Below are 27,494 nucleotides of genomic sequence, written 5' to 3'. Positions count from 1 at the left end.
CATGGGGGAAAAAAAATGGTTGGATAATCGTATGTCCCGCTGCCACAAGATGGCAAACAATACCGTTAGTAAAAGGAATGCTTCGTTAGCAGCGAAGTTAATGTTAGCTTCGCCTCTAATGTAGCATTTCTTCTACTACTGTCTGTCTCTATGACTCTATAGTATGGTGTCTACTTGCTATTTCCTCCTGACAAGTTAAAACACGGCCATCAGCGACCCCAAGTGGCCAAGTGGTTGTTTTTAGAGACTTGACCAAGTCTAACCCCACAAAGACTTGAACATCTCTGGTTTCTACACCCACTCTTCTAGCATCACTGCAGTGAAACCTGCACCACCTGTCGGGGCTTTCTAGCTTCCATCACCTTAATCCACATTAGCAGTAGGCTATCAAGTCCTTCTTGAGGGTTTTTCATGATCTTCAGAGCAGGTCTGAGTTGGGTGTCAGTTAGTCAATTCGTCTCGCTATCAAAAGTTCAATTCAAGCATCGAATAAATGGTTGTAAATTTAACAAAAGGGAAATGTTCAACTGAGGGCGACTTGCTACCAGCAGCTTTGCTTCTCGCTGCGAGAGAAGCAGAAGGAGCTGAGAACGAGTGAGCTAGTCGCTCATTAGTGGGTAGAACCTATATCTAGGTTCTGCTCTGAACTGCTGTACAACAAAAGAATTAATCTTGGAGGATTCATTGAATACACCAAAGGTTTTTCACCACAAAGAGAAAAAATTTCTGCAGCAAAAAAACAAACAAACAAACAAACAAACATGATCTTTATTGTCCTCATCAAATGTCAGAGAAGAAATCCTCTCCATCAACAGAGACTTTATTAGCAGATGAAAGTAGCTGCTGTGTATCTGTCTATCGGCGGGTGCATCAGCACTTCACTTTGACTGAGCCCACTTTTGGATATAATCATGAAGCTGTGTTTTAGGTCATATCTTAAGTTGCCTGTACGTGTATGTAGAAGTTATATCAGGTCCATCATTATCTGAAGCTGATGTCATTCTAATCTTTCTCTCTTCTGTGCTTTGCAAGTTTAATAGATGCTGCAGCTGGAGATGGAGGGGCTATTTTAGTCTGGGTCCAAAGCCATTTCCTCTTTTGCCTTCTGACTGATTTCCTCATTTTCTTCTTCATCAAGAAAACACCTGCATGGAGGCCAGGAAGTTCTTATTAGGGACACATGATATTAATGTGAAGCAATCTTTCTGGCTCATCACATTTCAAAGACCTGCTGTTTGTGGAAATGTGATTTTATTTTTTTCCTTCCCTCAACTTTAAAGCTCAAATAAGGACAAGGACTGTATGTTGCAGTGCAAGCGTTTAGCATGCCGCTGGGTTTCTTCTATTTTCCGCTACGCCAGAGTCATGCTCAATTGAACTTTGAATGATCAATTTGGAAGCAAAGAGCCCATGATCAATGCCCTAATGGTGGAAAGACCAATCTCCTCTCGCTCTGATGTAAGAGTGCTGAAACGGGCTCTGACAGCCTGTCTCTCAAGCGCTGCGCCTCTCCTCTGGCTCTGACTCAAGAAAAAGCCTCCTGGATGTACGTCAGTGTGTCTGCATGTGCGTGGATATGGAATAAGTTGGCACACGACGAGAAGATTTTAGATTTTTATGGTGAGAACATGCTGTGAGAGAAGGAGCAAAGCAGAACACGTGCATGAACACATTTACGTCACTGGAATGCTGCATACTTTTATTGAACACAAGAAATTGCCTGGATTGTTGTTGGCAGCTTAATCAGTCCGATTTAAAAACACTGATTGTTACTGAGTTTTGTGCTTTTGATATTCTCATGAAGCCGAAACACCACAGCTGAACTACAATATTTCACCGATCAAGACAGCGCTAGATCACAAACATGACACAGAAGATCGCTCAAGTCATTCACCCTTTATCCTCAAATTCTTCAGGAGTCCTCACGAAATATTCTTGTGCACAGATTTGTTCTACAGCACTTTTTTTTAGCCCTCAGTTTAGTCTTGCAGACATAAAGTACAGCCTGTTGACTATAAGCTGTTTCAGTTACCAGTCAATCTGTTTCTTTTTCTTGCTCTTCTGGCTGAAACCTTTACAGTGCCTCTGTTAGCCTTTTTTTTTTTTTTTTTTTAGAGTAATTCTTGCCCACTAGTCCTCTACCGATTGCTCTAGTCTCATGGTTGAACAGGTGATGTCTGTATGTGGTTCACTACGATCAGAACAGATGTGTACTAGCTTGTCTGTCCTGCTAGCTGACTAGTTTAGCCTTCTGCTAACATTCATCCAGAACTTTGTATCTTTTCTTTTGACTTAAGAATACAAATGAGAGAGTGAAAACATGCACACACTCAAAACTGTGTGGTGGTGGGAATAAAGCCCCTGCTTCTAGAACTTTCCTCTAAAAGAGTAACGAATGAGTAGTGGTCAACCATTTAGCTCAGTCATGGACAAAGAGCTCAAAATAGTGACACCGCTTCATCTTGTACGTCATCGAACAATTGTGATTGGATAGTTGAAGATGTACAGGAAATGACATCATGGCATATATAAAATAGATCAATGAATTAAATAAAATAAATACATAAATGTAAAGAGGGGAGTAAACATATCTATACATGAAAAAATTAAGACAAAAACAATTTTTTGCCTTATTTTAAGTTTTTCTTTCATTTAATTCATTGTTCTTTGAAACTTCAGTGAGTATTCATTATCCTATCTGAGGAAAAAACTGAAACTCAGTCTTTAAATAGTTCATGTATGGATTAATAAGAAGAATCTACTCCTGACAAATCAAAGCACGGAAGCTGAGAACCAGAAGCTGATTCTATGCAAGCGGCTCAAGCGGGAGCTCCAGACATCTATTGATTATCACTGCTAACACAGCCCAGTTTTTGCAGCCCTGAGTGAGTGAAAAATACATAATAGTTGTCAGGAATGAAGAGCCTCCTGTCTGTAAGACTAAATTGAGGGTTTAATAAATACAGTGTGTGAGAACCCATTTCTGCAAAAGGAACATTTGATGAATGAGGCCCAATGTTCTTTTCAGGTCTACTAAGTTTTAGCGAAATTTAAGAAACATTTTGACTGCTTTAAGAACATTGAAAGAACTTGCTAATGAGAAATAAACACATTTCACAGCTGCAGCGCCAAAATAGCCGTAAGAAAACGTAAATACAAAATGTTGCCGTTACAAATACATCCATCATAAATATTAAGACACCGTTCGGCAGACCGACAAAGCGCTATGAGGGCAGGAGGTTTTGGCAGATTCACAGCGGAGGCGAGACGGAGGGAGCTGGAGGGAGGAGAGTAAAGCACTATGACTCAAACAGCGATCAGTCAGGTCAGTGTATTGGTGTTTCCAGTTCCTGTGCTCTCTCACCACCGCACCACCTGGCTGCTGTAGTCCTCTGTGGTGGCTACAACCTCTAGCACCTTCACCTCCTCCTCCTCATCCTCCCCTCCTCCTAGTCTCCACAGTTCAGCCAGATAGGTCCTATGCAGCCGTTGCCTCTCCTGCCGCCTCCTCAGCCGCTCTTCCTGGTGCTGCCGTTGGCGGTTGTACTGGTAACGCCGCAGGAACAGCTCTTTTGCATACTCGTACAGCTCCATGTCAAGAGCATTCAGCCCCTCGATGCGCCACCGCACCTTCTCGCTGATTCCCACGCTGGCGGCTCGTGTGCTGTTGATCTGCGTGAAGGCCCGGATGAAGCGCAGGCCGAACGTCCGCTCAAACAAGTACTGCGTCTTGCGCTGGAACTCTGTCAGGCCGTAGAAAGCCATGTTCCGCAGGTTGGCCTTTGCGCTGGCGAGAAGCACGTGTCCTCTTTCCAGCTCGCTCATGGAGGACATGTTATAGCAGCCCACGAGGCTGAGGTCGGCCAGCATGCGGACCTGTCGGTTGTTAGCCAGATTGGAGGGGCAGTTCATGAAGTCTGCCAGTGAGACACCGGTCCAGTCTTCGCCGCTGTAGCAGGCGGGGAGCTCGTCCTGAGTGGGAGGGCGGCCGTCACACATGTGAAGGGCTGTTTTCCACGTGGCGCCACGCTGGACGTGCTTCCACTCACTGAGGTAGCGAGACACAGGGTCGCGAAGCATCGTGATGTAGTAGAAATTCCTGCAGGGGGAGACAAAGATGCGTCAGACCGGGAGGGTTGTAGTCAGTATGTGTCGAATTGGTTTTGACAGTCATGCTGCTTTTAGTTTGTGGCTGTTGGGCGCCACGAGCCTGAGGCTGGATATACGTGGCTGGCTTCTTCTGCATTCCATAGGAATCTGGATTTATGCATTTGGGAAACATCTTTGTGAGCTCATGCCACGTACCTGTGAGGACATGTCAGGCAGAATACAGTTTGTGGGTGGAGTATTGCTTTAAAGAAGAAATATGACCGTTTTGAAGGAGAAGCAATAAATGTTTATATGTATAATTAAAGGTTTCTGAAGGTTTAGGAAGAGAAGCGTGTGCAGGGTTTCTCTTAATCTTTAATATCCTGATAAGGTGCCTCTGCATCAGACTTATCTACCTGCTTCAAGTACTGCAGGGAGACAGCAGCACAGAAAGCTCATGACTAAAACCTCCATTCGTCTCTATTGAGCTCAGTGATGACCAGCATTACTGTGAGGTGACTGAAGGAGTCGGCAGCCGGAGCCTTTTTTCCCTGAAGTTCTTCTGTTAAGTGAAAGCAACATAGAGAAAAGGGAAATTGAAAATGTTCATCTTGTGCACAAAGATCACCGCGACCTTTTGGTTTCAGAGACAGAATCCAAATCTAAAGGCCAAATAAAGACGAACATTTTATTTCTTCATTCTGCAGTGCTGCTGTGTACTTCCTGTGAGCTTTCAATCAACAACTAAACAAATCCTTCAAGGCCATTTGAAGAAAAACTTCACTCAGGAAAGTTCTAAAACCCTTTTTACCTGAATGGTCAGTTTCCTTGTATTGCCTCCTAAGATGCTGATGCATCTGTCTTGAAACTTCTTGCTGGCCAACACAGTTTCTGTTTAATTTCTCACCGTGTGAGTAATTCTGAGTTTGGCTGAGAAGAGCAGAGGAACTGGATGAGCTCCAAAAGCCAGATCCCCTCTCTCCAACTGTAACATAGACACTTGTAATGCACAGAAGGGGGGGGACAAGTCAGGTCCTAAAATGAACATTCTGATTAATAGCGGATGGGTTGCTGGTGGGGAAATAGCATAATACATCATTAATAGGGAAAATATTAATGATGCTACTTTCTAAAATGGGAACAGAGAAGAGCAGCAGTCTGCTCACAGCATCATGTTTCCACCTCGACCTGGACCACACATTACCGAAGACTCTCCCTGTATAGCTTTATCAAACCTGTTTTTTCTACATTAATAATAATAATGAACAAATTTCTCATTTTAAAGAAGAAAAGTGCTCGTTGGTGTGCGGTGGATTAACCTGAGTTTTAGCCATTTTGATCAGATTATAGACTACAAAAGACACATTAAATATGTAATACATGCTTGCAAAGTAAAAAGCCAGAGGTGACATCATGAGCACACCCAGAAAGTACTCCACTCTACTTGAGTGAGTATGCTCTAGTATTAGTATTTGACTTAAGAACATATTCGCCCACAACTGCCTCCACCCATGGTCTGTTACCACGCATGAGAAAATCTCAGTCAGCCTCATATATTAAATTCAAATCCTGAGCTTTTACTTTGAGAGCCTCTGTCCAGCTGTTATTTTTAGGTCACTGCTAAACTTGCACACACTTGTTGAGAACATGGCCGTGTTCCTGAACAAAGACCACATGGACAAATGGACTTAAAAGGTCCACAATTGAGCAATTATTGCGAGACAGCAGATATCAATCAGCTGTGATATATACTGAAGTGAGTGGCACGATGATATCATGGCAGAACAGCAGCATGCACCACCACCCAGAGATAATGGCCATCCACAGAGGAAGCTAAATGAATTACCCTGCCATCTTCGCCGGGTTGAGCGGACAGTGCTAGATGGATGGACACACATGAGCGCCTCACAAAGAGGCCTTTGTTGCACATCCTGCAAACCGGCTCAGTCTTTTCCTCCCACCGTGCCTATCATCTATCTGTACAGCTAACCCGCAAGACAGCCAGATCAATAAATGTCCATGCAACCCCGCCTCTCTGCATCTGAGCTTTCATGCTGACCTATTGACGAAGAGCAGCAAATGTCAAAGCTCTCTTCTTACTCGTGTCAGGGACAGCAGACGCAGGGTCAGAGTATGAAGGTCAAGAGTAATTACACTCTGGATGAGTAATGCTTTTTCATGCATGGAACAGCAAGTGTTTATTAATGTTTATGAAAGCAGAAAACAGCCGTGACACTGCTGCAGCATGTCTCGGCTTCCTGAGCCTGCTAAAATGAGAGCGTTTTGCAAATCAAATACGCTGAATGTGTTGGCGACCAGTTTCCCTTCATGTGTCACTAACTAACTCACTATATTTTGCCAGACGTCTTTATCAAGCAAGTTTTTAGCACCACCACCTCTTTGGTTCCTTGTAATGCATTGAAATTAAAGTGCATAAGAAATCTAAAGGACAGTATCAAAGTATTTGTACTTGCTGGTGTTTTAGAAAAGTGGTGTCTGCAGCAGTTGAGCTTGGCTGTAATGTGAACTGAGAGGGGTCCCCTATAATTTCTGCAACCCCGAAAACATGCTGGACCGCGTCAGTGACACGACGTTTGTCAAATTCTAATCCACCGGAATGACTGGCGTCTCTTTTAACCTGACCAGTGTGGTTTCGTCATACATGAACAATTCTTGGCCTGCTTACTTTTCGTACTTTTAAAATCCCCCTGCATATGAAATGTCCTCGTGCCGCCTGTGCTTCTTCGCTCCTCTAAATCATCCATCATCTGTCGTCCTGTCCGGGTTATTCCATGCCATGCTGAAGCTCTCTAATGTGCTAATTGACTTTCAAGTCTTTCAGGTCTTAACGGGACAAAGAGATTTCCTGTGTTCTCAGATTGATGCAGTCAAAATGTGCTCAGACTTGCTCTGTGTCATATAGCAAAAGTAGAGTAAACTCACCCCCCAAAAAATCCTGAAAGCCGCAGCTTTTTGTCACTGATCAATGCAACACCTCCTCATTCCTGCCCTTCTCACTTCCTGTCACCTTTCTCCACACAGTCAACCTGTAAACACTATTGATCGTCCTCTCTCTGTCCATCTCCCTGATTGTCTTGCTCTCACTCTCTAAAACACCATCAAAAAAAAAGCTACAGAGGAACTCGCTGCAAGAGATCGATATTTGCTTTGTTAATTCACTCGCTACCATCAAGGACACCATCTGTCTCATGATAAAAGCCTTTATGGAAACTCATTTTGCCACTGACAAAGCAACCCAAGAAAATACTACTTTAGAAGTACACAGTAGAGCTTTTTGTCCACCAGTCCCTCAAGAACTTGGCTTCTCTCTCTTGCGTGAGGTCATTCGGGTTTGGAAGCTCTTTCTCAGCAGCTCTGTGGCAGAGAAAGCAGCTGAAAATGAGCACATAGATCTCACACTAAAGTCGGGGTGTTGATAACTCGCACAGTCGGGACAAATCCATTTTAAAGGTGTTTCTCTGCACACCAGCGATCCCTTAACTATTGCCTCTGAGGGGCAATTACTGTTTGACAAACAAAACCATCGCTGATCTCACACTGTTGCTCCCTTCAGTCCTATTTTTTGTCTCCTTACAATCACTTTTAAATGTCCTGCTACTTGTGAAAACCTGCTTGATTACACTTTAAGCGATTGAATCACATCTCCCACTCTCACTTGTCCTACAAGGACACTGTCAAATGACAATCGTACAAAAAAACCGCTTTTGACAGGTTTCAGATTTCTTCAATTAGTCATTTAACTATCGGATTCATTCTACCTTAAAATGAGAAATATTCAGTCCGTGCTATGTACTACACTATCCTCCATGTCAGATTTCTAAGGCTGCAGGAGGTTTTCTTAAGGCTGCAGTTGAGAGCACATCAGACAAATTATTTTACAGACAACAGTAAATCTCCCAGTTAATTTCTGATTTGACCCTCGACAGAAGTCGTTCGTTTTCATCTCTTTGGAAGTGCCATGCGCTCAAAACCCTGCGTGTGGTTCAACATTTCAACTGTTTGTGTTTCAGCATGTTCTTATTTGAAGGAGTTGAAATTGCGACTTGGAAATTTACAGCAAGTTCATCAGTTGTATTTCTTCTATGCTGAAGTTTGATATTCATTACAGAGTGTAGTTGCAGGGAGCTGCACGCTTGTGTGAATGCACTATGCAGTATCTTAGATACAAGTACTCCATGACATTAATATTCTCATTTGACCAACCAGGAGTTTTAAACTTAGTTTATTTGAACATGTTTCCAAAAAAAAAAAAAACAAAGAACAAGAAAATGTACATATTTGTATATGAAGAAGCAAAACCCTTAGCAAACACAGTAAAATAAAATAAGGAGTATCATGTAAAAGGTTTTCTAGTGCCATCCACCACTTTTTCTCTTTTAAATGGGTTTTTTGTTGTTTTTGTTTTTGAAAATAAATCCCACCTATCCTCCACTAGTATTAATGGTATTAATGGCAACCAGTTCAGTCAATGAAGAACCCAGTTAGCCCAAATTATACTCACAGAAATAGAAAACCAAGAACAAATCAGCTTAAGAACAAGCAACTCCTCAGGAGAATATCTATTTAAATAAGTTTAATAACTAAGTTTCAAAAGAAAAACATGAAGGCCAAAATAAGCCTCCAAAGGAAGCTAAATCTCTTGTTAGAATGGTTCATTCTGTGTTAAAGCTCCTCCGGGAGAGCCTTCAGCCCTGACATCAGGGAGGATTTGTGGATAACAGCACTTTTGGGTAAAGCAGATAGAATAGTAGCTTGGTTCGATTTTCAGTTTAGCCAAATTGATTGTGGGTGAATAGATGACTGCAGAGGAGCGGCAGCAACAAATGTTAGGAGGCATAAAACACCGCCGAGGGCCTCAAGGAGAGTAACTGGAAATTAGACAAATGAAAGAGGAACGGCAGCAAGTAGTGCAGGTCTGCGTGTTAAAGGGAATCTTATCAAGATGGCGACGGGGAGCTGCTCCAGTGCACAAGGACTGGGCCGGTCTCATCACATCAGTCTGCACACTGAGGGGTCAATCAGGATCCATTTCACTCAACTGATTCACTTGCTAATTTAATCTTGGCGCGCTGGTTACAAGTCCCAAACAAGTGTGCACTTGCACACTAAAGCCCCCACCACCGTCCTTCAGGCCTAGATGGTCCATCAATGGCTTCTCCTCTAACACAGAGAGGTGTTGTAGGGAATACTGGCAGGCAACATTAATCCCACCGAGGAAGAGGAGGAGAGGATGAGGTGAGAATTGATGAGAAAGGAGACTGGTGCTTCTGCACTGGGATCTTCATTAGTTGCAGATATGAGATGCTATTTTAGGCCATAAAGGAAAAGCCCCTGGGATACGTGTGTGGAGACCAGGGGAGTATGAACAATTCCACCAACAACATGTCCGGGCAAGTGGGGATGAGAAGGTGTGGAAAACTAGGTGATCGTCTTTATAATTCAACACACACTTAACACCACTGCAGAGGAATCCAAGCAAAGCTAGAACCACATCTTTGAAGCAATACAACGACAAAAACTGCTGAAAAGTAAAACTGAAGTTGAAGATAAAATATCAAAGTATAGAAGGGATTTAAATATTTTTTTCTACTTTTTGATTGGATAGTTTTTCATTTGAAAAGGACCGTGCTTATTCATGAACATTGGTATTGCTTCTATAATAAAAAAAACCAAACATATATAAAAGGTAGAAATCTGGAAATATATCCAAGGTAATCTTCTTGAAAGGGCTGAACATTCTGATATTTGAGGTTTCTGTCCCTGAAAGTCTGAAGGAGCCCAAAACATGCCCAATAAAAAAATAAGAACAAGGTTGAGGATCTGATCAATGTCAATGCTGCATCATTTTTAATTTGACTGGCTATCTCAATGAGAGACAAATCATCTTCGAGGAAATGTTTTCCCGAGGACAGAATCGTCCATCTGTGTTTAAAAATTGGCTGCATTTCATGTAAGTACATTTCTGAAGAGTTCCCAGAGTTCATTTGGTTTTTAAACAACACCCCCGACAAGCCTAGTGTCAAAGACAGGCACGCTCACACCAACCTGGCTTGCACAGCTTTAGTAGCTTTAGCGTCTTAGCCTTAACCTTTGCATGACATCTTAATCTTTGCAGCTTTGTGAGGTGTCAGCCAGTCCTCTATGTCCATGTAGATATAGAATGGATAAATGTGAGGCTGCACTGGAAAGGTCACACCTACCCACACAAACTACTGGTGAATCTCAGAAAAGCACTTTTAGCGATATATGAAGTCTTCTTCCAGGACTCCCAGGTATGCAGCGTCTTTTGAAATGCGTGAATCCCAGCTTGGATCCTATCTATAATTATTAGTGTATAACATTACAAAAAGAGAGGTACATTTATGTTGCCAGATCATACTCTAATGAGGCGCCGCTTCAGAGGAGATAAAGGACTTGCAGCTCCTATACAAGATTCACTCTGTAATGACTTATCTGTCAAACATCTGACAGCAGAAAATAGGAACTGTGAGGCATTGTGATGGATAACCCATAATGATCTGTCTGCCAGAGACTGCTTCCCATTTAAACTTTACACGCACTGTTTTGTAAAAACAGAAAAGTTCAATCCAGTCGACAGGTTTCTGAACAAATCTGGATTTCTGGATTAATCCCCCCCTTTTCCTCCTCCCTGTATAATAAAACCTGTCTTCGACTGTCCCTAATCCCTCTAAGGAGTGTGGAGATTACCAAGATCCTCTGAATATCTCCCATTTCTCACAAGGATACTAGATATTGCTCAGTGTCACAGAGGGGTTGGGTTTAAATAGGTTTTCGTTATAAATCATTAAAGTTGACCCCATATTCCTCAACGCAGTCATTTCTTTTAGTTGCTTTTAATCAAGTCAAACAATCACCGTCCCCTGATCGATTGCTTTAAAAATATTCATTTCAGAGCAGAGGTTGAGTTGGCTTTTCTCTTTGCCCATCATTTTGACTGACAGGGTTGTAAAAATCATGCAATGTTTCACTTTCCTTGCGCCACCCAAAGCAGATGCTGTGGAGGTGATCGTGTCCTCTGTTCTGAAGGCTGAAGCTGCGCTCTGAGACTGGAATAACCAGCCACCTCTTCAGCCAGAATTTTAAAGATGGGGAACATTTCTCCTGAAGGAGAAGTGATCAGTCAGCAAGACTCTGATGGGAGGATTTCTTGATCCTGAAAGCACTCGCTGCTCCAGGAGGAATCATTTGCTTAATATCCCCTCTGATTTAGAGCTTTATGTAGCTTTGCACTGCCTGCAGCACATCTCCACACGGTGATTAAAAAACGTGCAACACACACCGGGGGAAAAAAACACCCATGAGGTCGGAGCGATAGATCCGTTGATCTGTAGCTGATATAAAATCTCCTCCCATTTGTCGTGTGTACAGAAAATATATGACCAGTTTGTTACATTGTTTTTATTCTGTTGTGTCGCCATGCTTCTTACATACATGTCAATGAAGTCACGAATAATTATATATGTAAAATACTCCAAATTTGTCCATTTTGCATATTACTGTGTACTTCAGCTTCATGTATATTTTGCAGGCAGTACAAATATCGGTATCTGCTTCTCATGCAAATGTCCACCGTCAGTTGCGCTGTAATGTAAAGTCTTAAATAACAAATATCTTGGTTAAATCATGTTGTGTGTCAGAAAAGAAACCTGATGTTTGGAATCATCAGTCCAGAAAACCCCTACAATTCTTCAAGGTTAGCTCAGACTAGCCAGAGTTTCCTCACTTTAGTTTGGCTGCAGATGCTAACAGGTGTTTATTCACTGGTTAAGATCAGGAAGAGTGGTGCTGAGGCGTGCTAAATTAACCTTAGCAGGCGCTCACACGTCTAACAAGACCTCATGTTGAACCCGACAGAGACATTCAGGGCAGCAAGGCCAAGCTAGCATGGGGAGCAGCCTGGCATGCTAAATGCAGTCAGGCAACAGCTAAATCTGAGACCATTCAGAATTGTCTGACAGCTGCTCTCTCGTAACGCGGAGGTGTAATGTGATCATGACGCCATAATTATGACAACATTGGGTTAACGTCATGATTATGAGTTCTTCAGACAAGACCATGAAGTGCTTTAAAGATAAAATCAATAAGGAAACTGACAGACGACCATGTGAGGAGTATAAAACAGGCGTGATGTGTTCTGAGTTGGTATAAACAGCCTGCATCGGTTTCCTGTGTTCATCAGAGACCTGACTCTGGTAACAAAATCCACATGAGCTCTTAAACTGAGTCAGAGATTACACCAGTTACTTGTGTGCTGCTGGCGTCAGGAGCCATGGGGAGAATCATCAATTGCTGTGATTGCTTACATTACTGGAATAACATGGGCTGTGTGGTATGTAATGTAGGTCCCATTCAGCATGACTTCAGTACTGCAGGCTGTGGCATAAATCCCCATATGCCAAGTCAAGCATGAGGTGGTATTTTTAATTCATCCAGGCGTCATCAGAAGGCTGCTATGAGGACATGTTGTAATAAGTGTGAAGACTAACAGCAACCCAAAGGTCCGGATCCGCATACCTCCTGCGTTATCAGCCTACATCATAGCACCCAGCTGCATCATAGGAGCTCTCAAAAGACCCTCAGCTTGTACCTGGTTGGACAAAAATAAACTCAGGAGTCAGGTACTGTACACCTTTCCACCCACAAGAAGTGACGAATCTGTCTCCTAAACAGGAGTGAGTAAGAGGCCAGTATTAGAGCTTTTACCATGTACGTACCTTCACTTTGGTTGACATAGTAGACGTGATCCCTGTGTGTTCCAGTCAATTACAAAGTCATATGGATCAAAAGCAAATGACATGTCTTTTCAGAGATACTTCACTCAGAAAAGTGTGTTGGCTTTCAAATACTCGCAAAATAGATGTTTTGAGCTCACAACATTTTCCCTCTTCTTCATAACTCCAGAATGCAGAGAGAGCCAGTCACGTATCTTTAGCTTGAAGCTAAAGGAGCCTGACGGCTAACAACAGCTAAACTGCTCAAAAAAGGCTGTTTACAAAATCTTAAAAGCAACCTCTGGTATGATCTACGTAAGGGCTGGGCGATATCACGATATATATCGTCTGGATGATAGAAAATGTTTATTGTTTAATGTTAAACTCTATCGTTTATATCGCGGTGTCGCAAAGCGGGCTTTACGGCAGTATTTTACGTCACCGACGCGCCTTACGGCAAGCCCAGTCATGCTGCTCAAACATACACAGCCATGGAAGAAGATGGTGGACACCACACAGAAGAACATGTTACCAATTCTCAATCTAAACAACAACAAGATGACGAACAACCAGCGCAAACCGACGAGCTTGTACCTAAAAGAGGGGGAACTTCTGTCATATGGCGGTGGTTTGGATATAAAAAGACCGACAAGGATCAGACCACTGCACTTTGTAAAGTATGCCGCTGCCCGATCCCAACAACAGACTCGAACACGAGTAACTTTTTTTATCACCTGAAAAAAGAATCATGAAAAAGAATACAGAGAGTCAACGAGAAAAAGCAGCAAAAGCTGGGCCGAGTGACGTTAAGAAGAAACTCCAGACGCAGACATTGCAACAGGCTTTTACCCGCGGCTCACCATATAGCCATACCTCCCGCAGACGGAAGGAAATAACCGTGGCCGTTAGGGTTGGCACATCTGTAAAGATATGATTCCAATCTACACGGTCGAGAAAGGGGGGTTTCTTGAGTTCGTGCAAACACTCAATCCTAGATATGAAATGCCCAGCCGAAAACACATGGGTAGCGTTGTTACCTGCTTTATATGATGAGCGCTGGGCAAAAGTGGAGGAAGAAATAGAAATAACTGTTCATTCATTGAGTTTACCAAAAATGTGCTATATCGTGATGTATATCGTATCAGGATATAAAATGAGCTATATTGGGATATAAAATTTTGGTCATGTCGCCCAACCCTAATCTACGTCATCTTAATCTAGCTGTATGCTCAGTTCTGCGCTAACACTTTGTTTTGAGGAAAAAAAACCCTAACAATCACTCTTCGGGTTAGTTGACACTGTTATCGTTAAGTCTGAGAGAGAGAGAGTCTTTTTTCCCTCTAAAACACATTTGACCTCTTTGTCTTCAGATGCTTTAGCTGATGATTTGTTTACATATTTGTTTGGTGAAGGATGAAAGTCCCTCCGTGCACCTTTCTGTTTTAACATCGCCGTGTGGGTGCCAGCCACTTCAGGAAACTTTATGAAATCTGAGAGATGGCAAAGGACAGCGAGGGGTAGGACAAAAAAAGGCTTCAAACCAAACCTATTTTCCCTCAACAACAGACATCCCTCTTTGAAACGTCTGCGTTAGCGGAGGATTTCCACTGAGTCACTGTAACAGCGAGGGGCAAAACTTGCAAACAGATGTTTTCTCCTCGTCTCCAGTCAGTAATTCAGTTTAACATGATGTGGAAGAAGCAAGAAAGCAATTCCTCCTTCTTGGTCATTTTGGATTCATCACTTCCTGTTTCAAGCCTCTCCTGTCATTATCCTCAGTAACAGGTGCCATTGTGTAAGCACTAAAACCTCCTTCATGTGTTGAGAGGGGCTAATTAGGGCTAAGGCTCATCTGTATTTCAGCCAGCCTGCATTCTTTGCCCTAATCAGAAATAATGAGGTCAGTAATAAGGTTACACTCTCTGACTGCTCAGTGTGAGTCTGTCTGCCAAGGACAAGCAGGGCACATCAGCAAATCAAGCAGGTCAGATGCCGGCCTCGCAGCACCTTTTGTAGCCCGCTACGATACAAATGCTTTTACTCTACATAGCTAAATAGCTTTAAAGCCTCCTCGTTTTAGTGACGGCGAGGAAGGAAACGGAGGCAAACGAAGGAGAATATACAGGAGACGAACTGCAAAACTCAGCATGGGCGTCAAGAAAAGAAAACTTCAAGTGTTGTGATCACATTAACGACCACCAGCTTGCTGAAGTGGCGACTAACGAGAGTAAGAGTGCTTTGATTGAACAAAGATATTCTAAGGCATGCTACTACTTCCCCATCAAGTATAAGGAACTGTACTTTCCAAAACTGGTTGCTATGACAACTCTCCTGGTAACCAAGGAAGTAATTGATCATCATGCTCTCATTTTCTTATTCTACTTAAAAAAAAAAAAAAAGGGATAAGGAAAAAGAATTCTACGCATACCTCGGCCAACCAGTACGACAACATGGACTATGAGCAGCTAATATCAGGCTGATATTTCAGAGCACTCCAACATGAACCACTGTGAAAACATGAAGGATGAGAGACGGAGCCCAGCCATTTCCCTCTCCCACACTCGCACCTCTTACCACCTTTCTGTTCTGTTAATCATTTTTCAAAACATTTAAGGAGTTGCCATAGCAATTTGCACTCCCACACCTATATGTGAAGCCTACTTATGCTCCAGCTATACATTTAATCATTTAATGCCATGCATTTTTGTGTGTTTTTGTCACTTTAAATAAGAAGTGCTTTGCAGTTTAGGCTCGTGGAACCCAAGTACATCACCGGCACCGGTTATCCTGAACAAAAAAAGAGCGTCTGTATCCAAACTAAGGCTCATTTATACCTGCTGCTGCTTACATTAAGAGTTCAGATCGGAGTTTATCAGCTATATGAACAGTAAGCGGGTTAGAGCTCTGTACTGACATCCCCCCCCACACACATACAAACACACAAACACAAGCCTCTTGTAGTAGCTTTGTGAAGCCGGCTACATCACACGTACCCACTGAGAAACACTCTCAAAGGGCTACAAGTGTGCTTCTAGCAACCATCAAACCCCAGCAGACTCAGAAACCGAGAGACTGACAGTTGTTCCTCTAATCTATCTGCTTGACATCCCTACTCCTGCATCACACCTGCTCTCTTTCGCCTCTTGGTCACTCTGGGTGTGAGTCGTTTGGGCAGGTGTGAAAGCAGTAATCGTACTTGGGTGCAGACTGAAACACCGACACAAACTCTGGAGCAGATAATTCATAGTGTGATTTAAACCTGATGCGTGTTTCTAGGTGCACTGCTAATGTGAGCACAAAAACTGTATCATGTCAAAAAAAAGTCAGTTATATTAAAAAAAAAAAGCAGTAGAAATAAGCATTAGAAGGAGCATGTCCCCTTTGGTTCACTTTCTTTCTAAACCCATCAGTTTATTGGTCCATACTGATATACTTGGATGTAAGACTCCTAATGATAGAGTAGCTCTCCCACCATCCTGCCCAGAGCTACCTGGTGCACACGTTTAATACTGAAGTCCAGTCCAGGCAGAGGTTCAGGTGGGAGAGTAATGGGAGGAATGGGAAGGTTACTGGTTTGACCCCCCCAAGTGATTGTGATGAAGTGTTACAGTACATTGTAATGTGTATCTTCCTCTGAAGACATGTGAATGTTGTCAAAGTGCTCTGACTGGTACATAAATTCCTTTTAATTTACTGTTTCGATGGGGTTGAACTCTCCAGGTGATTATAGTGTAGTATTTCATATTTGATTAGATTATTAACTCTTTTGCGTCAAGGAATCATTCAAAAGGGAGCTGCAATGCATTTAAAATTTGATTGATCATGCTCTGAGTAGTAGACCTGTAGACTTACTCTTGAGGAGTATTGCTATTGTTTGTAAGGTATTATAAAACTCTGCAGCTTGGACTAATGCCGACGCCATTGTTGGAGTTTTGATTGGCAATGACGTAAAGACCACTTGTGAGTTGAAGCAGCAGGACCCACCGCTTTAACCGCTCCCTCTTCTCCCACTCTGGTGTGTTGTCTTGCACATTTAGGCTAACGAGCATCGGAGGGACCAACTTTTTCTATTTTCATGTCTTTTATTATTCCCCCAGGACACATGCCAGCATCTGTCCTGCCACAGCTCAGTCCAGGGGGGACCCATGTTCCTATTTAGCATCGGGCTTCAACCAGAAAGGTGCTTTATTGTACTCTTTAACCTCTCTCAAGAAGAGAACCACAGCCAATGTGAACAGAACAAGTAGCATCAAATATTAAGCTGCGCTCCCTGATATTACAGACACACAAAAGCACGACTGTTCCGTTGCTTCTGCTGCCATCGTAGTCAGTCCATCAATGTGGGGGCAACATCACCCGCAGTGACAGAAGAGCCTTTAAGGGCTGATAAAAACTACAGCATGAAACCTCACGGCAACAGTAAATCAAGAACTGCCTGAGCTCTGTGTGATCTTTATTCAGCCGTTTAAATTTGAAATGACAGGATGGTTTCGCTTAATTGCTGGCCTGTTCCGAGGCTGATGGTGTTGAGTAATGGTTCCCTGATCGTTTAAAAGCGTGTGGATGGACGGAGAATAAACCAGGCACTGTCTGGAAATGAGAACTTCATGTGACAGATTTGTGACTGCATGAGTTGTGACAAATTCACTGGTAAATCATTAGTTATGACTCATGCGGATAGCTTCTTTATAAATGCATATATATGCACTGTTCATGCATGTGTTAGTGCTTTCAGTCAGAGCCATTAAAACTGCAGCTGCTGATTTGTCCTTGAGGAGATACTATATCATGTAATATTCCCAGCCAGGCAGTTACCTCTGGCCTGAAAGTATTTGGCTGCAGAGATCAATGCGGTATCACATCATCAGCGAGCACTCGTCAGTACTTCTCAGCTGTAGTATCTAAAGGTATCTGGTATTTAAGGAGTAGCTCCCACCACTCATGAACACTCGTCTCCAATCAACACCTCTCTTGTTGAAATAATTGTTCAAGAAAAATATTGATGCTTGACAGAAAGATGCTGCTGTGTAGCGCGCGTTTGGCTCTCAACGCACCTTCAGTCAGCCCTGTGTGCAGCAAAGAGCCGGCGTCATGAAGGCTGGTTTTTCAGTGGCCACGATGAGATGGCAAGTATAGGTTAGTGTTGTTGAGTCACACTGATCTATCTGAGGCGTCTCTTCATCACTGTTTCAAACAGTTCAGTGTCACGGTGGTCGCACTGAGGCTTGGAAGTCTTCTGTCTCGGCTCTTGTCGCCCCTCTTTGTGACATATGGAGATTTGCTCTCTGAACCAACTGCAAGGCAAATTGGCTTTAACACAGGCAGCACACCTCAGAGGACCCTGCCCTTCTTAAGTGATTTACTCCCTTAAGCTTAGCTCTGTTGGTTCTGTAATTACAGGAAATTGAAACAGACCTTCAGATGTCTGCTGGTATTAATAAACCAGGTTGTGAGCATTCACAGCACAGCTTTAGCAGTTCTACACCCTGCTTGCTTGTCTGGCAAGTGCAGCCCTGAAACCACAGGCGCATTTGCTCTGCAGCCTTTATCCATGGAAGATCATACTGAATCAAAGAGGGCTCTAGAGCGCCCCCCTAGGCTCCTGCTAACATCTTAAACACGGGGGATTGTGCTCTCAAATTGCTTGTTTAATCGGAAGAGATTCAAAGTGTAGTTCAGGTCAACAACTAGAACTGCACGATTCATCATGCCCAACTGTCCATGTCATATCGATAAGAACTACATTTATAGAGCCTGACCCGACCGATGTATCGGTTTAGACGATAATTCCATTGTATATGCGCAGATGTGAAAGTTGTATTGTGTTGTTTTGGGTTTTTTTTTAACAGAAGATATTTCAGGGGGAAAAAAGTTGCCTCAGGTTATTTTAATTATTTCACTCTGGTCAAGTTTATGAAGCCAGCGCACAATGTGTTTAAAATGTAAAACGTCCTGCCTCCTTTACATGTCTTCAGCGTAACTTTTTGATTACTGCATTTGAGGGAAGACGAAATGGTGTTTTAACCCCAAATGTTGGTGGCAGCATCACTGCCTCAATGCCTGTACTACGATTATGACAGTAAAGTGACAAGGATGAGTTACTTTATTGTTAAATCAGAAATGATCTAGCCTACAAGACTTAACTTTTTGGAGGGAAATATATAATTATATATATATATATATATATATATATATATATATATATATATATATAAAATGTGTGTGTGTCCATCAGAATGTCGTTCCTCCCTGGTATCGGTCTCATCGTTCCTGCATCAGTCGAGGCCTAATGTTGCACTATTAGAACACTTTTAACTTCCTTTATATTTATATTATTTGATGATGTGAGTATCTAGGATTATTATTTATCATTATTTTTTAGTGTATGCTTTTGGACAAAAATGGTGTTTATGGTGCTATTTTAATCTCACTTTTTATATCATTATCTTAAAAAGAAAAATCATAACATGTAGTGACACAATTAAACCCGAATCACCACCCTCTAAAGTGACACTTGTGAAAATGGAATCATGGATTTCATGACAAATTCTGTCTTAAAAATCCAATCAAATTTATTTGTAACTAATTTTCTCTTCATCAGTTAATTAACAGCTTTACCTTTTTTTCATCCTCACTCTCATTTAGCTTCATTTATTCATTCGTTCGTTCACTCACTCGTCTCAGGCTGCAGGAAAGTGAGCTGCACTTTCTGAGTGAATGAGTTCAATATTTAATTGAATGAATGCATGAACACAAGGCACCACCCAGTGAATGATAAATGTCAGTAGTTGGACTCTGACTCACGCCGTCATTTGCATTCATTCAGGTTCAGTTATTCTGAGTGACCTGAAGCACGTGACTCACTTGTCCCTTCACTCATTAGTTTGTTCATTCAGTCACTGACCTGCTATGGGTTTCTTTTATTAGATCTGGTGGTTAAAGTGGATGTGTGTGTGTGCGTGTGAGAGAGAGAGTGTGTGACCTACTCTTTGTCAGTAAAAGCGCGAGCAGGTGGGAGTTGATTGTTGTTTTTTTATTTTGTTTTTTTAATTCAGTGAATGGACGCATGAACTTAGAGAAAATGAGAGGGTGAACTAACCGAGTGACTTGCTAAGCTTTCCTGAGGTGTTAAACTCGAAGAGTGAGCCTCACCTTTTATTCTTCTGAGCACTCTTCTTGTCCCTCTTGTTCATCACTCCCGGAACACAGCTCGTGAGCTCGGTCCAATCCGCGTGCAACCCGCAACTCCAGCCGGTGGAGAAGCGGGAGAAGAGCCACGACTCGCTTTTACCGGGCCGGTGACAGGTGCATTTCCTCTGGCCGGGCATGCAGTCGCAGGGCTGCTCCAGCTGGATGTTCTTGACCAGGTGCCGCCCAAACGTGGTGCCTCCGGTCTTCTGGATGTGCAGGAACACCATCACATCATCCCCGCGGATGTTGAAGTCTACATGCCGGTCAAGATCCCGCTCGGTGAAGTTAAATCTGGACGTGATTTTGGAGGGGAGGTCCTCGTCCGGTTCTGGCTCTGTGTAAACTAACTCAAAGCCGGAGGAGTAGCGCTGGAAGAGCCCCTTCTCGTCCCGTCGGAAGTAGCAGGTGTTGCTGTCCGCCGGGCACACGTACTGGTAGCCGATCATCAAGAAGAGCACCGCCGCGACGGGAATGAAGATGAGTCTGTTGAACTTCTCTTCCATGGTGGACAACAGCTGTCAATCCCGGCACAAACCTGATATCTGCCCGCGTCTCATCATGCAGCACCTGCACGCTCCACTTGTCAAACTTGAGGCTTTCACTCTTAAAAAGGTGGAAATATTCCCTGAATCCTCCAGAGGTCTGGTCCTTCTGGCTCAAACAGGACTCCGGTGTTTCCTAGTCTCACCTTTGAGGCGAATCATCCCGCATGAGGAGCGCTGGGATCGGCTGTCCTGCCAAAAACCAACCGCTGATCGGACTGAGCCAGGAGTACTGGTGGCAAGCTGAACAAGAGCCAGTCTTACGTTTCCGGTTCATACTTTCAAAATAAAATCCCCTTTTAGCAAGTCTTCACCGTGAAATCATACTGAGTCTTTAGGAAAATTTAATTTGATACATTATTGGGATATATTATTGGATATAGTTTACATTTTTATTTTTGCAACGTTGTCCAAGACAGAACTAAGAGTAAAAGCGAAGATGTAATAGGTAGATGTAAAGAGTAGTTAAGCAGTTATGACTGTGTATGCAACAAGAGTCCATGTACATCCTTTTACATCCTGTATCACCCTTAAAACAATATAATGCCAATGCACATTACAATAGGATATTATAGTAATAACATAATGCAGTATTTTTTATATATATATATATATATATATATATATATATGTAAATATATATATATATATATATATATATATATATATATGTAAATATATTATAAAAATATAAATTATAAACATATAATTTATATTTTATATAACCAAAGTTTTGTTTTAATTTTCTATATTTTAACACATTTATCATCACTTTTATGTAGCCATATGACTTCACTTTTTGATAACGTTATTAAATTTTAATTTCTTTTTGGGAGAGGCTTCACATAAGAATATTTTATGCCCTTTTCTTTTAGTACATATTTCCCTTTTTGGTAACTTTTGAAAATTTTAAAATTGTGCCAAATAAAACTCAAATTAGACTTAAATTCTAGTCGGGATGCATGGTCACATTTCATTCAGGTTAAAAAAAAAAAATGAGTGCACTGTTGCATAGAAATTAAAAGACTCAAATCTCAAGTGAGGCCACATTTGAGGGGACTTTGTCCTTACTCCATTACTTACTCCATTAATTGTAAATAATTAAATTTACTCATGCTTGACAACATTGATCTGGACCATTTAGTTGCTTTGAGTATTTTGCGTAGAAAACATGGCAGAATTTGATGAAGGTGATGTATTTTTATATTTGAATCCTGGCAACCTCAAGAGGACCCAAATACAGCAGCACAACTGGCACACACCTCTTTGATATGACCTTTAGAAGTCAGGGGTTTGAGGTTTGAATGTTCTCATTGACACCCATAATCTCAGGCACCTTTTATTTAAGGGTTCCTGAGACTTTATCTGTGCTATACAACCACCTGCTTAAACCTCAAGGTTCCTTTTATTTTGAAGCTCGGACAGCTCATGTTCCGGTTGTATTCTCATTTGTGTAACACTACATCTGCGGACATCATCTGTCCTGGCTGCTGAGTTGGTGACGCAACCACACACACACGCAAACACACACTGGCAATCTGAGTGTCCTTCAACAACTGCTGGCTGAGAATGGCTCGCATAAAACCACTAATGTACATATGAAAGTGGATATTAATGGCTGTAATAGTATTTCTCACTTTTCAGCGTAATTAGACAACAAGAAATGGCTAATCATTGTGTGTGTGTGTGTGTGTGTGTGTGTGTGTGTGTGTGTGTGTGCGCGCGAGAGTGCGCACCCCCCCCCCCCCCCCCCAGCCATTTCAGCACCACAGACAGTTTCCAACACCTCAAGTTTGTGTGTGTGTTTGGACATCAGCAGACAATGAACATGTGCTTGTTGCATTTCCATTGACACACACTGCCCCACCAGGCTTAAACTAAAGGCATTTTACCCTCAGTAATGGATTGCCTTTAAGCCCGCACCGATCAAAAGCTTTTGTTATTTGTTATCCATCAAGGGATTTAACCGGGGTGCACTTTAGTGTGTATTCTTTTCAATCCTCTTTCAGCACTGACTACACTTTGCCCCTTGCTCTGACATTGACTTAATCTGTATGGGAGTGTAGTCCGTGGTCTGAGAGGACTCTACCATCCCTCATCCTTGAGAAAGAGAGAGAGAGAGAGAGACAGAGAGGAGGAGAAAAGGAATTTGTAATGGGCAAGAAGTATTTAATTTACTAAAGGTCATGCAGGAGTCAGTCAAATGCTAGACGTGAAGTTATTTTGCATCTATAACCTTTGTCAGCATGCTCTTTACCCATAGGCCTGATCATCCAGCAGCACATGCCAGTGCTCGTTTTACAAAAGAAGGCTTTTCTACGAATGGCCCGCCGATTAAAATCTGAGCAGAATCCCTGATGGGAAAGAGTCTGCATTAATGTTTCTTGCTGCAAAGCAGGACTCCTGTTGTTCTGGCTGTGCAGCTGAGATATTTACGAGCTTCTTGACACTCACCACACAAGCCCAGTGAGAAATAACCCCAGAAGTGCTGATTCAGCCAGCTGCAGTAATAATGGAACTGATGCTTCTTGGAAATTATGATTGGATTGGGACTTGTGTTTATCTGTTTTTGTCTTTTCATTTTAAGAGATGTTGCAGATGCAACAGCAGCTGTGTATGTATTCTGTATTGATTGGAATTAATATTGATCCTAAAATGCTGAGAGGCAGTGGGAAAACTCACTTTTGGGCTCCAGGTAGCAAATATAGAACCACTGCATTAAAAGAGAAATTACGAGAAAAAAAAATTCATGTATGAATTGATAACGGCAAGTCATTTGAGCAAATGTCCAGAGCGATGAAAACAAGAAATATCTGCCTCTTGCTTCTTGTTATGGCAATTTAACAGGATATAAATGTGTGTAAAAACAAGTGTTCACACTAATTAGTGACACTACAATACAAATTGACATAACAAATGTGACAAACCTTAATTCCAATCTTTTCCTGTCCACATGATCAGATCTGATTCACGTCTGTGAGCTGTCAGCTTGGTGCTGTCATGACGACAGCTGCGAGCCAGCTCCTCCTGCATCCTTTTCCTCCAGCTTCTCTCTCTGGTCCTTACTGGTTGCTGTGATCAACTGACTGCTGAGCTGGTTGTCACCTCACTACAGTATTAGGCTGGTGGATTTCATGTTTTGCCTGATTGATGTAACCAAGTTATTTGGCCTTAAGCTTCTTTACGCGTGGTGGAAGATATCACCACTGTCAAGCTCCAGGCACCTCAGTCAGAAGTAAACAGGAAGTTCAGCTGAATGGGTTTTTTTTGGACTTGAACTCTGTGACAAGACTTGACAGCAGCTGAAAGTACAGCTGATGATGCTTTGCAGGTAAAAGAATGAGAAATTATTCCCATTTTGACCTGCTGATGGAACGGGATGAAATGTCATAACAGTTCGCCTCCAGTGGAACATGGATGTCTCTGCGTATGGCAGTCATCCAGTATTTGGTCTGAAGTGTGTGGTGGAGCTGTTTTTTTAAGCTCTCAGGAGAAACAAAGGCAATTATCCAGCAGCGCTCGATTCACATTATATTTATTAACTGCTTTGCTGAGCAGCTGTGTACATTCAGGCACCTTCATATTAGAGTATACTCATTTGCCGGCAGAAATGTACTTTATTTGCCAGATTGGATGGTTTGTCATTTATATTTTTAGATGCAAGGTAGCATCTTTAAGTGATTTGACATCTGTGGCTGTTTTCCCGGGCTGCATGTGGCGCAAGTGACTAAGGATGTGTGAACTCTGCACCACGGGGGTTCTCCAGCAGGCACGCAGTCCTGCAGCGCAATGACAGCATCACGCCAGTCTGTCCCGGGCTTCGTCCAAAACCCTTAATCAAAGGGGACACTCTCTCCACTTGGTCCCACATGAAAAGGAAGCTGTTGGCTCATGCGGTGCACCTTGGCAGCTAGACAGAGACTAAGTCACTGGAGAGGAGGCCATCGATAGGTAGTTCTGTTCTGCCTTGGATGTTTAGCATCTCCTCCAAACAGGATCTGTGTGTCACTGCTGCTAAATCATTCCTTCTCAAACTTTAATAGAGCATCTCTTCACTCAGCAGTTTCACAATCATACCGCTTGTTTGTTTTGATTTTTCTATGCAGGCTGGGACATCTTTGTCCTGTCATTCACGTGTAATCCTCAACTGGAGAAAATCAGAACAGAGTAGTGTGAAGTGAATGATAAAATATGTGTGAGGAGGCAGGTTGAGAGGTGGGTGACTTCCAGAAACACCAGGCTTTAGAGCGGGGAACCCAGCAGAACAGAAGCTCGATACAGGGTTCTTTAAAACCCTGATATTTCTATTTGTTTTCCTGCTGTCGCTCGGTCTTCCTTTCATATTCATCTGTAAAAATACCTAACTAGCTCTCCACTACATCTTCAAACATAATTCTTTTATTGGATATATTCATAGCTGAGATCGGAGGGTTGGAAGCTGCAACTTGTGTTTGATGTGGTTGGAAAGGACCCAGCATGAGGCTCTTTACATCATGGAGGTGGCAGCTTTAGTGTTTGAAAGGAAGTTTGACTTAAAGATTGCAAGATTCATTGCTAAAAGTAAAAACAAACCTGGCTGGTTTGGAAGATCAGCCCCAAGGAGAGAAAATACTGTTTATTCAGGAAAATAAACAGATTTCAAATAATGGAAAAACAAAGTGTTCAGGGCAAGACATTGGTAAACCTCACTGGTAAATATCCTCTAATCCCCTCCTTCTTGGTGAAAATATATTCCACACGTTTTTCATGCTGAGACGTTATAAAGTGTTCAAAGTGAAGCTCTGCAGTAAAATGTGCTTGTTGATGTGTGAGCTGTGATCAAGGAACAACAAAAATCAGATTTGAATATTTGTCAGTGCAGAAGCTTTTCAATGCATCACTACTCCCTGCCTTTTATCAGGTGAATGTCACAGGTCCAACAGCTAGTCATGCAATATTGGATCAAAAAGTTTAAAATAGGTCAGTGTGTGCTGGAATGGTGTATTCTTTTAATTGCGTCAAAACACTTTTTCATGTTAAGCAAAGACAGATTTGTGACTGCAGCAGAATGTCATCATTTGAAAAAAGAAAAAAAAAAACAGTCAGATGCAGCATGAACAGGTGAATTTATTAAAGCAATAATGTGTGTGTGTGTGTGTGGGGGGGGTGTACACGAAGACGTAGCAGTATCTGTTCATTCTGGTGAGGTTGATTATGGCAGTTAATGGTCCATCCAGCTGGTGTGTGTGTCAGTGCCAGGTTAACCGTGCCTTCAAGCTGAGTCAGGAACTATCTGGGCTACGTACCAAATATCTCTGGCACTCAACACTTCACTTTTTTACAGCTGATTAACGGCAACATTACTTAAGACTGCAGCATGAACTCGGTCATCATCACACATTCCAGAGGCACATACAACCTGGAATGAGTCCCAGTCTTCAGCCTTTTTTATGCTTTTTTTTTTTTATTTCAGCTACCAGGCAGCTGGACTTCTTTGTTCATTGCCACTGCCATTGCAATGGAGTAATTAGTGTCTGGCCAAAAAAACGCCATGTGTGCTCCAGCCAGTATGTCATGATTAAATTCACATCACGGCATTCGCAGGTACTCCAGCCTTTAGTGAGCAAGAATTTAAGAAGAAAGATTTTGTGCAGCAATCGTAGGGTGAGGTGTGAATTGAAAGAAGTCATTATCTACAGAAAACAGCTTCCCGTGAGGCAGCAAGGAGAGGCTTCAAAAGGATACTTTATTGTCACCATCCAGACACACTGCAAAAAAATAAGAGAAGCATGCAGGGAGAATCTCCGGGAGGCCATTTATGGCAAGCTGCTTAGGTAACGGCATTAGACAACTAAACATCAAAGCCTTAAATATTCAAGGAGCCCTGAGATGGCCAGAAATGTACAAATGGATTATCCCTCCTTGGGTAAACACTCTGAATTTAAGCACAGGGTGGAGTGAGAGAAGGGTCCGCACAGGAGCATTTGGCAATGTGCAGCTGTTCAAGACGATGGACGGTGGTGATATGAAGAAAGTCATGTGTTTCTAAGGTGCTATTGTGGCAGATCCAGTGCTGAATGGTTAGAGTTGGCGCCATTTAAAATATACGTATTCAGAATCTGCTTCTTGATTCCACATTTTGATTCCAAATTGTTAAAAAGAAAATGCTAGTTGTGGTTAGATAACAAAAGAAGTATTTGCCTGAACTTTGATCTGAACTTCAACGCTGTGATTATTTGAATGTATCGATTCCAATATCAATTCTTTTGATTCTGCCAATCAATTCTGATTCTGCTTATTGATTCTTGAAATAGATTTGCGAGTTCCAAACATCTGTTCACTCAGACAACCTTTTCCTGTAAATCCTGTTTAGCTAGATAGATACTTTATTAATCCCCAAGAGGAAATTCCATTCCACACTGAAATGCCTGATACAGCTAACACAAACAGTCACAATTATTACAGGTTGATCGTAATAATGGTACACTTCAGAATTAACAACAGCACATATACATTTGTTGTGTATGTACGCTAAACATTGATTTATAGGAAAACAGAAAACCCAATGACTAATTTTCTGTCAAAAACAAGAAAAAGCCACAAATCCTTAGTTAATCGTGTGGAACCAGAGAAATATTTGACATTTTTGCTTGGAAAAAAGAAATTATATCAAAATGTTTGATTATTTCAATTGACTTATCAATAAATTGTTGCGGCTCACATCAAAAATCTCTTTTTTTGGGTTCAAACTCACTTCAGACTAAAGCAAACTGCACAACTTACTCATGGGACCCAGCTGTCACCACCGACTGCTTTGCCGCCTACATTTGTTGCCATTTTAAAGGAAACTGCTCAGTAAGGAGCCAGAGGCTGCGATGAAGCCTGCTGAAACAAGTCACCATATCAGAGGCAAACGAAGTACGTGGAAGTTCTCCAGAGC

The 27,494-nt window shown here is 42.2% G+C and overlaps 1 protein-coding gene across 1 annotated transcript; it reads right to left on the bottom strand.

Moving 5' to 3' along the window:
• Positions 1-949: 949 nt before the first annotated feature.
• Positions 950-20,793, bottom strand: LOC147272702 (heparan-sulfate 6-O-sulfotransferase 3-B-like). The gene is made up of 2 exons (XM_086199954.1): positions 19,995-20,793; positions 950-4,099 (listed from the first exon to the last, which is right to left on the bottom strand). The coding sequence occupies exons 1-2, from the start codon at positions 20,534-20,536 to the stop codon at positions 3,361-3,363; spliced, it is 1,281 nt and encodes a 426-aa protein (XP_086056080.1). The 5' UTR covers positions 20,537-20,793; the 3' UTR covers positions 950-3,360.
• Positions 20,794-27,494: the final 6,701 nt, after the last annotated feature.

The sequence above is a fragment of the Aulostomus chinensis genome, chromosome 1, assembly GCF_037954235.1.
Source record: "Aulostomus chinensis isolate RoL2024-O1b breed Wild chromosome 1, RoL_Achi_v1.0, whole genome shotgun sequence".
NCBI classification, from domain to species: domain Eukaryota; kingdom Metazoa; phylum Chordata; class Actinopteri; order Syngnathiformes; family Aulostomidae; genus Aulostomus; species Aulostomus chinensis.
The sequence above is the reverse complement of the archived record's forward strand: the minus strand, read 5'-3'. Positions and strand labels throughout refer to the sequence as shown.